The sequence below is a fragment of the Microtus pennsylvanicus genome, chromosome 11 (genome assembly GCF_037038515.1).
Source record: "Microtus pennsylvanicus isolate mMicPen1 chromosome 11, mMicPen1.hap1, whole genome shotgun sequence".
Classification (NCBI taxonomy): Eukaryota; Metazoa; Chordata; class Mammalia; order Rodentia; family Cricetidae; genus Microtus; species Microtus pennsylvanicus.
Window position 1 is genome coordinate 99,279,408 of NC_134589.1, and position 15,424 is coordinate 99,294,831.

At 51.0% G+C, this 15,424-nt stretch overlaps 2 protein-coding genes across 2 annotated transcripts in view; one reads left to right on the top strand and one right to left on the bottom strand.

Annotated features, from left to right (window-relative positions):
• Ciita (class II major histocompatibility complex transactivator) overlaps positions 1-7,672 on the top strand; it is a 60,617-nt gene extending 52,945 nt beyond the window's left edge. Inside the window, exon 21 of the transcript XR_012907067.1 lies at positions 3,632-7,672. The gene's annotated coding sequence lies outside the window, so the exon portion shown is untranslated. The remainder of the gene's footprint in view (positions 1-3,631) is intronic.
• On the bottom strand, positions 1,187-13,868 carry Dexi (Dexi homolog). The gene is made up of 2 exons (XM_075942024.1): positions 13,024-13,868; positions 1,187-1,772 (listed from the first exon to the last, which is right to left on the bottom strand). The coding sequence occupies exon 1, from the start codon at positions 13,429-13,431 to the stop codon at positions 13,144-13,146; it is 288 nt and encodes a 95-aa protein (XP_075798139.1). The 5' UTR covers positions 13,432-13,868; the 3' UTR covers positions 1,187-1,772; positions 13,024-13,143.
• Between the last annotated feature and the right edge of the window lie 1,556 nt (positions 13,869-15,424).

Here is a 15,424-nt window from a genome sequence, read left to right on the forward strand (position 1 = left end):
GTGCGTCTGGCCAGACTGCACCCTGCACAAGGCTCCTGGACAGTGGAGACACCAGCATTGTACACCACTGGAGCCTGGAGTGATTAGCATGGTGTCATCTCAAGGGGTGGGTAAGTGTGGTTCTAGTTAGAAACTTGGCATTTATAGAGGAGTTAACGTACCAGCTTGGCCTGTGACCCCTTTGAAGGATCTCTGGGTATGAGGCACACTGTGCTAGAATAGGTTGCCAGTCCCACTTGTGATGTGAGAAGCAGTTCTGGGAGAACTGGCAGGCTGTTCATGCAGTACACTTTCAATCCAAGGCCCTCCTCAGCCCTCGACTTCCCTCCAGGTCTCTCTCCCAGGGAGTATGTCTCTCTTCCTGTTATATATGACTGTCCTTAGAGCAAAAAACTGCCATCGTGGGGAATTCTGCTGCACCCTGTTGCATGACAGATTATCCTGTTGTGGAGAGGTGGGAAGTGTCATCATTGCCATCTGCCGTGTACCATGCTGCCCTAACTAGAGAAGACTAGGGGAAAAGGCTCCAATTTTTTGTGGGTTTTGGAGACAAAGTCTAATACAGCCCAGGATGACCTTGAACTTCTGATCTTCCTGCTTTCATTTTTGAACTTCTGATTCTTTTATCTCTGCCTCTGGATTGCTGGGATTATAAGCACATACCACTGTGCCTGTTTTTATGTGGTCCTGGGGCCCAGGGCTTTGTGCAAGCCAGGTAAGTATTCTAGCAAGCGAATTCCATTCCTAGCCTCTTTCCCATTCTTTAATTTTTAAGGTAAGGTCTCATCATGTAGCTGGCTTGGAACACACTCTTTGGACCTGGTTAGACTGGAACTCATAGATATCTACCTCCTCTGCTTCCTGAGTGCTGGGATTAAATGTGTGCACCACTACACCCAGTCCCTTCCTCATTGTTCATGGAGGTGTGTCATATGTTCCATGTGTGGGACTCAGGCCCAAGTTCTCCAGAGTCCCCTAGCTTTCCCCACTGTAACTCAAGCTTTCAGAAGGTGGGAGGAGGTGGCCTCTCTAGAGTGGGTTCCCTAGTACCTCCTGTATCTCCAGACTGGGTCATCTGCCTTTTTTGCCAATCATAATGTCAGTCATAATGTACCCTTTCCAAAATTCAAAACAAAACAAACAAAGCAAACAAACAAAGAACAGCAATCAGACAAGGCAAAAGGGGTCGGAGTTGCTTACATTTTTTTAATGAAATAAGTCAGCCTCTAAGTATTGCTTTTACAGGTTTAAGGAAATCAAGTATCTACACCACTCACACTTTCCACACCACTCACACTTCCAAAAATAGATTTCTAGCCAGAGACAGCCTTCTCCAGTGCGGCAGCTCAGTTCTGTCAACCTGGAGAAGTTAAGCCCCGCCCTAGACCCTGGCGCATCCTTCTTCAGAGTGACTCCCTGAAACTGTGATCAACAGTCTTGGGTCTGACGCTGGAGGGAGCAGCCTATGTAGGAGTCTGTTTGCATCCCACTCAGCTCTCCTGTCCTTCCCAGAGGTTAAGTGGGGGTGGCAGGTGCAGTCGGGGGTGAAGTGCAGAAAGGTGACCTCTGGCTGGGTTCCTGTAAACATCCATCACGAAGCTGGAGAGTCAAGCCTGATCCAGGACGTCTGAGAACTGGGTGGTAGGTGAGGTCTTTGGAGCCCTTCTCCTTCCTGTAGGGCCTGGCAACTCTCCCATCTTGGCACTGGGTCCCCACCTCTCCTGGCATACTCCTGGGCTGGGGCAGGATCCCGGCTGTTGGCACGAGCAGGCCTAATCAAGAAGACAAAGGACAGTCATCAACAGAGCCACTGCACCACTGGCCTGGGGATGCATCTCTGGGGCACGGAAGCCCTGCTCCGGTCCTTCAGGTCTAGGGCTCTCCAGAAGCCCCATGCTCAGGCTACACTGGTTTTTTTTCCTCTCTTTTTCCTAAGCAAGCATTCTACTAACTGAGTTGCTTTTATTCCAAGTTCTTATTAGAGAATTTGCTTCCCTTCTGAGATCTTGGTGAACCAGGGCAGTTTTCCAATGGAGAAGAGGGCTGCCCAGGTGATCAGAAGGGAGAGAGAGATGCTGAGGCAGGAAGAGGAGGCCAGTTATGAAGGAGGTCAAGCGGGGGCAGCTGAACAAGCTCCAGGGATTGGGCAGTGCCTCCCACCTCACCCAGAAAGCACCGTGCTTACAGGAAGGCTCACTCTATGCAGCCTGCCAACCCTATCCCTTCTTGGCTCCTCTGCCCATGACACAGCATCACTTGTAAGTCTTGGCCCTGTCTCCTCCAATCCCGAGTCCCATGTTCAGCTGTCACCAGCATCTCTCCAATGGTGAGGTGCCCAGGTTTCCTGTCCTTTCAGCCCCCTCAGATTCTTCCCTCTACAAACACCACTGGTCATCAGTAGGATGCTCATTGTATGTGAAGCACACAGTGTGTACAGATGAACGGCATCAATGGCCGTGTGGGGCTAGCACCAGCATCACGTACTTACCAGTAGCCCTGCTGCCAACCAGTAGCACTTCCAGTCACTGTAGCTGCTAAAACTGTCGCCCCCTATTTCCGAGAGCCACTAAGCAGGTATAACCATTTCCACCAGGAGCTGTGCCTCTGCCCATTTTATAGGTTACAAAACTGAGGCTCGGAGCACGGTGAGTTGCCTGTAGTTGCACAAGTAGGGCAGGCAGAGCTGGCATGCACTGGTAACAAATGGGGACAATCACAATCTGAGTGCCACCACACCCAGTGCTCTTGTCATGTGACTTACCCCTTCCTTCCACATACTTTCCTCAGCCCTGGGTGCCCTGGTCCTGCTCTCAGAGAATGCCTGGCCCAGCTGTAAGAACAGGATCACTGATGCCTCCCACCAAGGACTGCCAGGAAGACAGTGGAGCACCTCCCCCCACTCCCCAGTACCTGAGGTGCCATGAGGCACGTCCTATGTCCATTCTGGTTTCTGAGCAGGACCGAGCCCCAGACTACAATCGTAGCCTGCTCAGTGCCCACCTGCTCCACTTTGCTGACCTCACTTCCACCTCCACATGGAGTTCCTACGATCTCCTCCCTAATAAGCACTTGGGCGCATGGCTGTCTCCACCCTTGTTATCCACCCACGAGTTGGTGTTTTTCCGTCTTTTAGGCATCAACGCCCGGAAGAGCATAAGATACTTGTTGAAAGATGCTCCGCTCAGAAGTCCTGAAATCTGCCCAGGTGTGCCCTGGTCCTGTGATTCCAGCACTAGGAAGCTAAGGCCAGAGAATGGCAGGTTAGAGGCCAGCCTGGGCTACAGAGCAAGGACTGAGTGAGTTTGAGGCCAGGCTGGGCCATATAGTATGAGCCTGTTTCCACAAACAAAACACATGCTGTTCAGCCGCTGTTCAGTCTTTACATACCACTGTGTTACAGGCTGGGCCCCAAGCTAGAAGAAGGCACCATGCACTGTGTTGAGTTGTGAGCAGCTTCAGCTTGGAGTAGTCCTCCCAATGAAGGGACAAGGCTGTGGGCATGGACGGAGGTCCACACAGGACTGTGCTGCACAGGAAGGCACCCAAGGGGAGATGGGGCTTAACTGTCTCCTCATTCTGAACAGGGTGGGGGTGGAAGCCATAGGCTGAAGTTTCTCCCTTCCTCCGCCAGACTCATCTACTAAAGGCCAGCTGAGGACATCGCCATGGCTCAGGAACCTTCCCTAATTCCCACTGACCCCCCTCCCAGACACGGCCTGTATCCCTTTGGCCTCCTCCCAGCTGCCTACAGAACCTGTGGAGAGCAGGGCCACAGCTACAAGGACCTTCTGAGACTCCTGTCCCATCACACCAGGGCCCACCTGGAGCTGCTCTTTCAGCTCTTCCCTCCGAGGAACCCTGGGGGAGACACGGTGCAGCTGAAAGACTTCATGTTTAGAAGCCTGAAGCAGTCTTTTACTGGGATTCACCCTCCTCGATGCCTACTGCAGGGATGCCCAGCTAGGTGGGAGGAGTCAGAGTCACCCAGGAGGCCACTCGGTCCCAGCAGCTGCTGGTCTGACTGAGACTGCTGTTACAGGAGCTCTGTCCCTGTATCCACACTTTGCCATAAGTTTTAGCAGATACTGCTGACTTCCGGGACATCTGCTGAGTCTCTCAGTTATAGCCAATGATGACAGGTGCCTGTTCACACAAGTTCCTCTCCTTTCAAAGCATTTTTTTAACACTTAAAAGCCAATTTAAGGACTGGAGAGATGGTTCAGCGGTTAAGAGCACTTGCGTCTCTTGCAGGGCACGCAGGTCCTGTTCCCAAAGCCCACATGGTACTTCACAACTACCTAACTTCAGTTCCAGAGAATCCAGCACCTTCTTCTGACCTCATGGTCTCCTACATGACATGACTCAAACAGGAACATTCACATAATTAAACAGATCATTTTAAAACTTGATTTAAAGAAAACAACTATATAAAGAATAATTCTGGGGCCAGCGAGGTGGCTCAGCTGATAAAGGAACTTGCCAAAAAGCCTGGCCTCCTGAGTCTAACTCCCAGCCCCCACATAGTGGAAGGAAAAAACCAACTTCTACCAGTTTCCCTCTGACCTATACAGCACGGCATGCACATGCCCACCCCTGCACACACAAATACATGCAAGTAGTAACAGCTGTAGCCGGGCCGTGGTGGCGCACGCCTTTAATCCCAGCACTCGGGAGGCAGAGGCAGGCGGATCTCTGTGACTTCGAGACCAGCCTGGTCTACAGAGCTAGTTCCAGAACAGGCTCCAAAACCACAGAGAAACCCTGTCTCGAAAAAAAACAAAAACCAAAACCAAAAAAAAAAAAAAAAAAAGTAGTAACAGCTGAGTTGGTAGGCAGAAAGAATAGAAATCAACCTTCGTGGGGCTATGGGCTTGGGACTTCTCTTACAGACAGCCTTCTAGAAAGCCCCTGGGCATCCCTCTTTCTTCACACACCCAAAGGCTTTGCCGAAATCTGGGATCTCTGTGCTGGAGGCAGACTGTGTAGCAGGAGGCCATCTGGCTCATGGCCAAGGGTGTGGTAGCAATCTGGTCACCTCCCTGGCAGCTGCAAGGACAGAAGGGGAGAGAAGCTTCCTGTCTCCACATGGGCCAATCCCTGATGTGAACCAGCTTCTTGGGCCTGAATTCCAACCCCACACTGGCTGTGAGTGGTCATCTACAGTATGGTCCCTGACTCCCCTGCTTTGCCTGCCTAGCAGCTCCTAAGGCTTGTCACACATTACCCGGACATTAGTTATTTAGGCAAGTTGAGTGTCTCCTCTCTAGAATGCCTGGACCAGAGTGTTTTGGATTCTGTAATATTCGAGTACAGTAATGAAATGCAGCCTAAAATGGCCTTCATCTCCCTGCGGTGGCCCTAGTATGAAGGTAGGAGGATAACTCTCATGAGCCTGGTCTCTCCTTCCACCATGTGCGTCCTGGGGCTCAAATTCCGGTCACAAGCTTGGCAGCAAGTGCCTCTCCCTGCTGAGCCATGTCACAAGCCCCAAACAATGTAGTTTTTGCATCTCTTTTTTTCTCTCCCCAAGACAGAGTTTCACTGTGTAGCTTGGGCTGGACTAGCACTCAGATGCTTCTGCCCAGCCTCCCCAGTGCTGAAATTAGAGGTACTAGCCACTTCACCTGGCACAATTCAAGAGTGTTTTTGTTGTTATTTTGATATGGGGTCTCACTATACAGTCCTTGGTTAGCCTCAAATTCAGGATCCTCTTGCTTCATGCTCCTGTGTTTTGGAATTAATGGCACGTGCCACCACAACTAGAAGTCTCAAGGGAAATGTTTATATCATAACTATGAGGAAGAAAATAGTACTTGTCATAACAAAGGTAATGTAGTAACGCTAAAGACACAGAGAGGAAGCCACTCACCTGCCTCTGTGCCTGGAGCCTCTGCTCCAGGAAGGGAAAAGAAGGAAGGTAAGGGTACCATGAGCCTGACTCCTCTGGTACCTTAAAGGGACTCCTCCAAGCCAGCACCTCACTTCAGAAACTCTGGGCAAGTGGGAATGGCTTGAGGGCCAACGCGCTACCTCATAGCTGGGCATCTCAGACGAGTCACTGACCCTCCCAAGCCTCAGTTTCCCTATCTAATGAGCCCTTCCCAGACAACATCATAAGGTGACGCTCAGGGGAAGCTATGAAGATGTGGGAGGGGCACCCAGTTCTAATCTCCCAGTCAAGCTTCCTACTAGCCAGGAAGCCCAGGAAGGCCTTCCTTTTGGGACCAGGGATGATAGCTGCAAGGGTACCAGCATTGGTTGACACTCTGGGGGCACCGAGCATCATCACCCCCAGGCTGTTTCACAGGCAATCCACAATGATACTCTCTACTGGTTACTGTGCCAGAAGAGCAAGGAATCCCAGGAAAGGGGGAAGGTTTCTGGGGGTTAGGGATCCCCTGGGTCTAACACCCCACATAGTGCTGCATACAACTATACACCAGTCACCAATCCACTGAATCACTGCATGCCCCCAAGCAGGTAACATTATTCCCATTTCATAGAGAAGGAAACTGAGGCATGGGGGAGGTGATGTCACTTGTCTAAGATGTTGGGTGAACTGGGACTTATAAACCCCAAATGTGATTACAAAAGCTCTAGGAAACAATTTCAGGGGGTCACATGAGCTGGCTGGAACCACCACACCTCTACAGCAAGCACACATTGCTCTTTAGCTCTTGGTAAAGCCGTACTACATCACAGAAAGAGTTCCAGTCTGGTGCCAGGAACCTTTATCTGGTAGTAGTATTTCAACACATAAAGCCGGCCCAGCCTCTGCCATCGCTGGCTTTTCTACTCGACCAGAAACTAATGACTCGGGCACTTTTTTCATCTATGCCGGGTGAGAGTGGCTTCCTTCTCACAGTGACAGATCCACTGAGTCTGGGGGTGCACCTCTGTAGTAGGGTGTGTGTTTGGGATGTGTGAGGCACTGGGTTGGATCAGCAGAAACACCTAAAAATAAGTAAAATTAAGTCCAGAGGGCCTGGGGCTGTAGTTTGGTTGGTAGCTTGCTTTCTGAGTATCCACACAAAACTGGATCCCATCCCAGTGCCACATAAACTGGGCACTGTGGTGCACATCTATCAGCACAGAACAGGCGTAGTGACCCAGGACTAAAATCCCAGCACTTGGGAGGTAGAAGCAGCAAAATAACAAGTCCAAGGGCATCCTTGGCTAGTGAGTAGAAAGCCAGCCTGAACTACCTGTCTCAAACAAAAACAAATAAAAAGTCCACATAAAAGAGACTTAAAAAACAAAACAAAACAAATGAAGCACTAAAACTGGTATTATTAAGTAAACTTAAACTATAAAAGGAAAAGCAGCAACTCAACAGTGGAAGGCCCGGATGACATCACCAGGATGAACAGGACCGGCAGCAATAGGACAGGTGATGCCTCTCAAAGCACTGCACTGAGGACATACTCTCTGTCGCCTTCCTGCTAAGACCACATCACTTGAATGGCACCCAGAATATGGACACCTGACAACCCCAGGCAGAAACAGCCCACAATGCCAGACTGGCCTCTTGAAAAGTGCCAGTGTCATCAAGAGAGGCCAGCCCAGAATAAGAAAGCAGTGGCCTCAGATCCCACAAGTTTATTGTTAAAGGACATCCCTGAGACAGATAGTAATATGTGAATAAAGCCATGGATCAGCATGCTCCGAGGGTTGGATCCCTGTTGCAGTTTCTGACTCCAGCGAGGTGTGGTGGTACCCACCTGTAATCCCAGTACTCGGGAGGTAGAGCAGATACCAAGTATGTCCTTGTTTTAGGAAGTTATAGAGCAAAATATTCAGGACCAAAGGAACATCATGTCCGCAGGCACTCTGAAATGTTTCGGACATGTCTGTGCACATGAGTGCGTGTGTGTTCATGTGCATGCATGCGTAGTCACAGAAGAAAGTGAGCTTGCATCGAGCACATGGACAGGATGTCAGCTGGCAGGCTCTGGTGAGGGGAGCACAGGAGTTCTTTAGACTTTTCTGGAAACTTTGCTGTAAGAGTGGAACTTTTAAATTTTTCTAAAAGGTTTTTGGATGAATTCAGGAAAAAAGGTACAAGCATGTAGAAGAGATGGGCCTGGAGAGGCTGCGAGCTGGTACTGAAGGGGCATGGGAGACAGGTCCTCAAGGAGGCTCTTCTGCTCCCCGGGGGGCCACTGTGCAGGAGACACTACTGTCTTATTTGGCCTTGTTCTCTGGGACCCTCACTTTCTGGTCTTCAGTTTCTTTATTTGCAGGGCTGGATTAAGTCAGCAGCCATGAGGCAGGCAAGATCCTGAGTTTGAGGCTAGCTGGAGCTACCAAGTGAGGGTCTCAAAAAATAAAAGAAAAAAAATAAAGAAAAGGCTCTTTCTTTCAATGTCATATTCGTTTCCCAAATGCAGCTGATCCTCTCTGAAGGTCCAGGATGAAGGCAGCAGTAATAGCTGAGAGAAGTCCACCTGTTTTTCATCAAGCTAAACAGATCCCAAGGCTGGGAAGAAGGTGTAATGTAGGCTTTGCTTTTCTGGCTGCAATCTCCAGCCTGTGTTAACTCAGAGCCACGGGCATAGGGCCACTGGATTCACACTGTATTCTCAGCTGGCCTGGAGTTCTTTTATTCCCGAAGGGATGGCCAGAACTGTCATAGAACTGTGACCAGGGATTCCTCTGGGTGTCTCGTGGCAGACCAGGGCATGCACCTGCCGCCCACACCTCTAGATCCTCTTGTCTACACAACAGCCTCCTTCCTGTTGGCCCTCACCCGGACCGAGCACCACAGGCTACCTGTGGGTCTCCCATAGCTGGAACCTGAGTATATGGGTGACCCCATGGGAGTGACTGGCATCCTGACTGGACAGTGGCATGCGCAGCTGGGCATTCTGCTGATAGTACAGGGTACAGCCTGGCAGGGAAGGCCAAGAAAGCAGTCAGTCAGATAAAGGAGTCAGTCACCCCTATTCCACAGTCACACTTGACAACAACCTCAGTCCCTCTTCCACTGCATCTCAGGGGCCATGGATGGTCCAGCCAACAGCAACCACCTGTTAGGACTCTGAAATAACCAACCAGGCTAAGCTGCCTCTCTGACCTAACAGACGAGCTGTCAGCACCCCCTCCACACACACACCTAAGGCTCCCAGGCATGCACCCAATCTTCTCCCCTAGTAAGCAAGGAGCTCCATCCACACTGAACACTCTAGAAACTGCTCTCCACAACTTCAGAACCAGTGCCCTCGGGACTATGGGCATGAGGAAGAGTCTCTAGGGCCCAGAAAGGGAGGGAGATACTGGTAGGTGTGTGTGTACCAATTGGCACGTTCCCTGAGCTCATGCAGCTGGTACTTTTGCTAGCCATGGCCCATAAATATTAATGCACAAGGCAGGTGAAGGCAGTTAGCTCCAGATTGTACCTACCTGTCAGTAACAGAGGCTGTTCATGGGCCAGTTACCATACAAGGGGGTCTAACTCTTCGTCCTCTCAACAAGGTAAATTTTTATTACCCCTATACCGTGGAGTTAAATGACATTCCCAAACTGTGGCTAGGCCTGCAACTTAAGTCTAGAAAATCTGAATTTAGTTACTACTCTTAACCCTGACTCGACATTGACTCCTCAAATAAGTGCTCAATAAAGGTATGAGAAGCTGAATTACATGTGTAGACACAAGACAAGAAGGACCCAGTGAGGAAAAGTGGGCGTCCTTCTTCATGCCGACATTGCCTGGCATGTCCTGTGTCCATGCCCTTTGTTAGAGTTTCCTGTCCTGGCTTGTTAGAACATGTCATGTGAGCAGGAGAGGGAAAAAGCACACTTGGTCCAGGGGCTCCCCTGCTGATAGAAGGGGCCAGCAGTGAAGCTGGGTCACTGTCCTCCAGGCTGCTACCAGTCACCCCTCCAACATCCTTTGGGTCTGGCCTTTCTGGCCTGGGACCAAGGTCTTCTAGCTTGCATTGGGGGACATATAGCATAGTGTGTGGGTTTCATTAGTCTCCAGCCCTGGATGTAGGATCCTCTATATTCCTTATGCTCCCTACCCCCAGGGTCAGGCAAGAAAGTCCCAAAGGAATGTTTCTTGGTGTTTCTGCTCAAACAGCATTTGCTGAAAAATATGTCAAAGCATTTGGGCTTTGGATTTCAGCTTAGAATATGCCAATGTTTTCATTTGGAAGCAGCAGTGTTTCTGTTGATATAGTAAGAAGATAAAATAAGACATTTTTTCACCAAGTTCGACTGTCTGATAGTCTACTTGGCTCAGGGACAGAGGTGCAGCTTAGGATCACGGGCATAGTCTAGACTCTGTGCGGAAAAGAAGGACCAATGCTTGTCGAATGACCACATGAGTGGACACACAGAGGAGCTAGAGCCAGGAAGGGCACCTGGTCTCTACTCCGGTTCTGAATGGATCCCGGAGATCCCACCTCTGTTAGGTGTTCCCAGAGCGTGCATGGTCTTCACTAACCTCATCCTGTCCAATCCCGTCCCCGCTGGACAGTCAGCTAACAGCCTCCTCACTGGCCTCATCCTGTCCAATCCCGTCCCCGCTGGACAGTCAGCTAACAGCCTCCTCACTGGCCTCATCCTGTCCAATCCTGTCCCCGCTGGACAGACAGCTAACAGCCTCCTCACTGACCTCATCCTGTCCAATCCCGTCCCCGCTGGACAGTCAGCTAACAGCCTCCTCACTGGCCTCATCCTGTCCAATCCCGTCCCCGCTGGACAGTCAGCTAACAGCCTCCTCACTGGCCTCATCCTGTCCAATCCCGTCACCGCTGGACAGACAGCTAACAGCCTCCTCACTGGCCTCATCCTGTCCAATCCCGTCACCGCTGGACAGACAGCTAACAGCCTCCTCACTGGCCTCATCCTGTCCAATCCCCCATCACCGCTGGACAGTCAGCTAACAGCCTCCTCACTGGCCTCATCCTGTCCAATCCCATCCCCGCTGGACAGAGTTAGCAGCCTCCTCACTGGCCTCATCCTGTCCAATCCCCCATCACCGCTGGACAGTCAGCTAACAGCCTCCTCACTGGCCTCATCCTGTCCAATCCCGTCACCGCTGGACAGAGTTAGCAGCCTCCTCACTGGCTTCCTTGCTCTTACTCTTGCCCTTGCATTCTGCCCATGGCTGCCAGTTGCCTTCAGAGAAAGTGAGACAGATGGACTGTGTCATGCCCTCCTAGGACCATCGCGATGTTAACTGCTTTTGGCCATGGCATCTCAGGGCCACCACTGACCTCTTTTGCTTCTGTGTCTCCAGCCTCTTTTCCAGCTGCCGAATGAGCTGGCCCTCTCCTATCTCAAGGTGTGGGCATTAGCAATTCCCTCTGCTCAGACTGCTTTTCTCCAGAGCTCTCTGGCTAGTTCTGTCAATTTGGGGCTCAGTTCATATTTTCATCTCTTAAGAGAGGCCGTCTCTGACCCTCTAACTAAAGCAGCCCATGCCGACTCTGCTCTCGTGGTCATTCCTCAGAGAGCATCTGCCAGAGGTCAGGCGCTGGGCAAACAGCAGCGAACACAGCAGCAGAGCCCCTAAACTGCTCACTGCGTTTCTGAGTGCCCACTCGTGTTCCTCATCGAAGGCCTGTGTGCCAGGTTCCATCTGTCTTTGCTCACCAAGTACTCAACAAACAGGCATTTGTTCAATGAAACCATGGATGTCGGGTTGACAGGAATGCGGAGCAGAGCAGCGGGCACATGCCCTGCCTTGTGCTTGGCTCCTGTGACAATGTCACTAACCTTAGCCAAAGAGCTCTTCAAAGATACCTTGCTTTGCCCCTAAATAGCTCCTGCTTACTGTGCATTATTTCTACAACCAACAGTGTTCTCCAAACTCCACCACCGGAACCCTGATCCTCAAGTGATGGTGTTGGGAGTGATTAGGTCATGAGGGTGGATGGAAGTCCTGTGCCTGCAGTGATGCTGTTGGGATGATTAGGTCACAAGGGTGGCGCCCTCTCATAGGATTAATGCCCTTTGGAAAACTATGAGAATGATGTTTGCAGTCTGAGCCATGGTATTCTGGAATAGTATCCCAAACTAAAATACCCTCTTATGGCAGAGTTGGCAATCAGGTAACACAGGAGCCTCCCTGGGGTGAGTGACATTAGTGTCTGTTATCTAAAAGGAGCCCCTGCCCACCAGTTTCATAGGACCCTTCATTGCCACTCAGTTTCTGTGGCCTGCCAAATTCCAGTGTTACCCAGCTATAAGGCAATGCCTGCCCTATTGCTGGACCCAACAGCTTGCCTGGCATAAATGTTCTCTCTCACATAGCCCAGCTGTCCCCTGTGCTCAGGAGACTTAGCCAGTCTCACTCCTCCCTTGACTCACATTACTCTACCTCTAGCTATGACAAAGCTTCTGGCAGAAGCTCAAAGGCAGGTCTTTAGTGCAAACCATCCTGTGGTTCCTTCTGCTGACCCTACTGTCCCTGAAGGCCTTGCAAATACTGCAGACAAAGCCAGCTGCAGCTCAGATCTACCTGCCTGTTCCATAGAGGCAGCCTATGAAACGGACAGCCTCTGCAGATCTGAGCTAGGGATCAATCCAGGAGCTCTGAAATCTGACTCCAAATACAGCAGCAGACACACTGCCAAAAGGAAGTGCAGCGTTCTTTGCTGAAGGTTTCTGTTCTGTCAGCCTTGGCCTGAGGTCCCTGAGTTTAACTAGTCCCTCAGTAAGTCACAGAACCAAAGTGACCAGTGCCTCTTATGACAGCAGTCTATCCTTCTAGGACAAGGGAGAATTCCCCATACCCCAAGGTCACCAACAAGACAGGTTTATACTGGGGGGGGGGGCAGCTCCACCTAAAATCTTTTTGCACAAGTCATGGAGGCAAATTGCAAGATTACTCCAAACGATAATGTAGATCCTTGTTCCCTTTCATTGGGGGAAATCTCTCCAGACTCCACTATTCCTAGCATTCGAGTTAGACCCAGAGGAGAAACCAGAGGCCTGGGGAAAGGATTTTAGTCTGCCCTGAGGACACCACCATCTCCCTCCCCCGCAATATATCCCCATCTCAAGGGCACTTACGGGCCTCTTCCTGGGGTCCCATTCCGGTCCAGATAGTGCCCCCAACTAGTGGCAGTGGCATGATATGGACAGCTGGCCCAGGCCAAGAGTTGCGGATGGTGGAGGGCAAGTGTGGGGACCTTACTCCAAATATCCATCAAAGACGTCGAGCTCCGAATCGGCATCATAGAGGCCAGAGCCAGGGTCGGAGAGTACGCCGAGGTCCACCAGCGCCTGGTCCAAGTCCTCGGGCAGGAAGACGAGGCCCACGTTGAGGACGATGTATTCCATGAGGAAGGCGTAGTAGAGGATCAGCACATTGACGAAAAACAGGCCCACGTAGAACATAGAGGGCAGCAGCGGTGGCTGCACGTAGGAGACCAGGGGGCCCAGAGCGTCCAGGTGGGCTGCGACCCGGGCACCGGGCATGCAGGGGCCGGCGGTGGGGGCGGCGGCCGGGCGGTCCCAGCGACCTCAGCCGCTGTGGCGCCCGGGCGGCCGGCGAGGAGGCAGTTCGGCCATTCAGGGGGCGCCCCGGGGCTCGGTGGCGGCAGCGCTGGGCCCCGGGCGGCCACCGAAGACGCTCCTTGACCCCCGAGATGCTCCGGACCGGGTCACGGCGACCCGGAATCGGGATGCGGGCCACACGGGCCGCTCACCCCTCAGGGTCCCCCTAGAAGCGGCCAGGGGCTCGCTCGGTGCGCCGCGCTCGCGCACCCCCGCCGCAGCTCAGAGTCGAGGCCGGGTCCCCAGGGTCGTCTCCCCCAGCCTCTTCTGAAACCGGGTCCGCACCCCCGCAAGCTCACGGCCCATCGCTGCCACCGCTGCGTAGCTATGCAGCTTCCCAGCACCTCCTACCCAGAGGCTTTGCGCTCATTGGCCAGTCGCATGCTCACGCGCATTTATTAGCAAGCTCAATGCTCCACCCTCATTGGCTTGATTTGTCGAGGGGGGGGGGGTTGGTACTTTTTGCTCCACCCCATGGGAGGTGCACCAGTCTCTAAATTGCTCTCCTGAAGTTGGCGCTCCCTAACCTTTGCTTAGGTATTGTGCCTCACCTCTTTGGAACTCAGTTTCCCCATTTTAAATGAAGCCAGGTAGAGAAGGGATGCCGGCAGTTCCACCGAAAATCTTAGGTAGTTTCAAGGCGCTTTCTTTTCACAGCAGAGTAAGAAAAATCAGTACCTCTTACTACATTATAGGCTTCCATGAATCCCAAATGGAGAGCAGGTCAAATCTTCTGCCATATGGTTGTTTATTGTTTCTTTTTACTTTGTAGTCCATGTTTAAAAAAATACTAAGTTTTTTTTTAATACAATTACTTAGTATGCTAAGTAATTGAAAACGTCTGCTCAGATTCCTCTGTCAAGACAACTCCTGTGCCTCCTTAGGAGGATGAGTTTGCCAAAAGTGCCTTCCAACAGAGTTTAAACAGCTGGGGATCAAAACCAAGGTCTTGTGTGTGAAAGATGTAGACAAGAGCTACGTATTCAGTTCTTGAACAAACAAACAAACCAACACTAAAAAACGAGCTCACTGTGTAGCTTCTGACTGGCCTGAAATTGGCTATAGACCAAGTTGGCCTGAAACTCATAGTGTCCCACCTGCTTTTGCCTGCTGAGTCTGGGATTAAGGCCTCTGCCACCACCTGCAGCCTATCGCCAGCTCTTAATAGCTCTTTAATCTAAGGTCACACTTAGCTTCATAGGCACTGGACAAGGCAATGCATTATGGATTCTTTTTCCCAGATGAGAAAACCAAGTCCCAGAGTAACGGATCTTTAAAGCTGCTGAGCTGGGGACATTTTTCCCTGGGGTCAGAACCCGCTCATGTTCTTTCACGACTTTTATTGTCTCTCCAGCTCGATTACAGAGGAGACCTGGCACTGGTCTCCATTTCTCTAATTCTCGAAAGCAATGCAAACCATCACTTATTCACTCTATCAATATTTACTAAAAACCCACTATGTGCCAAATCTTGTCCTGGGCACTGGAGAGAACATTAGCCCCTGACTCAGTTCTTTTCTTGGGACAGTTAATGGGCTACCATAGGAATTAAATAGCTATGAGCCATAGAAATAAACAAAGGAGTCGGTGCTGAGCCCCAAAGCCTTGCTTCCCACTGAGGTTCCCATTTCCTATCTAAGAGGGAAATTCAGGTATGTGTAAGTTCATGTAGGAAGCTTGGAGTTTCCTTTCTTTCTTAAAGTATTTTTTTGGGGAGGGGCGGGGAATGGCATGGATTTTGGATGAAGACCAGAGGAAACCTCTGGAAATACATTGTATTTAGCTTTTGCACATTGTTGTTTGCATTTTCCCAAAATGTTGTAAGACGGATGCGCAAAAGGAAAAGGGTTTTATGGAGAAACAAGGATGTTACTGATTTGTTTCGTTGACAGAGCAAATAAGAATACCGGAGCTTG

Coding starts and splice junctions, on each gene's coding strand:
- Dexi (XM_075942024.1), bottom strand. CDS start 13,431: ATGCCCGGTGCCCGGGTCGCAGCCCACCTGGACGCTCTGGGCCCCCTG.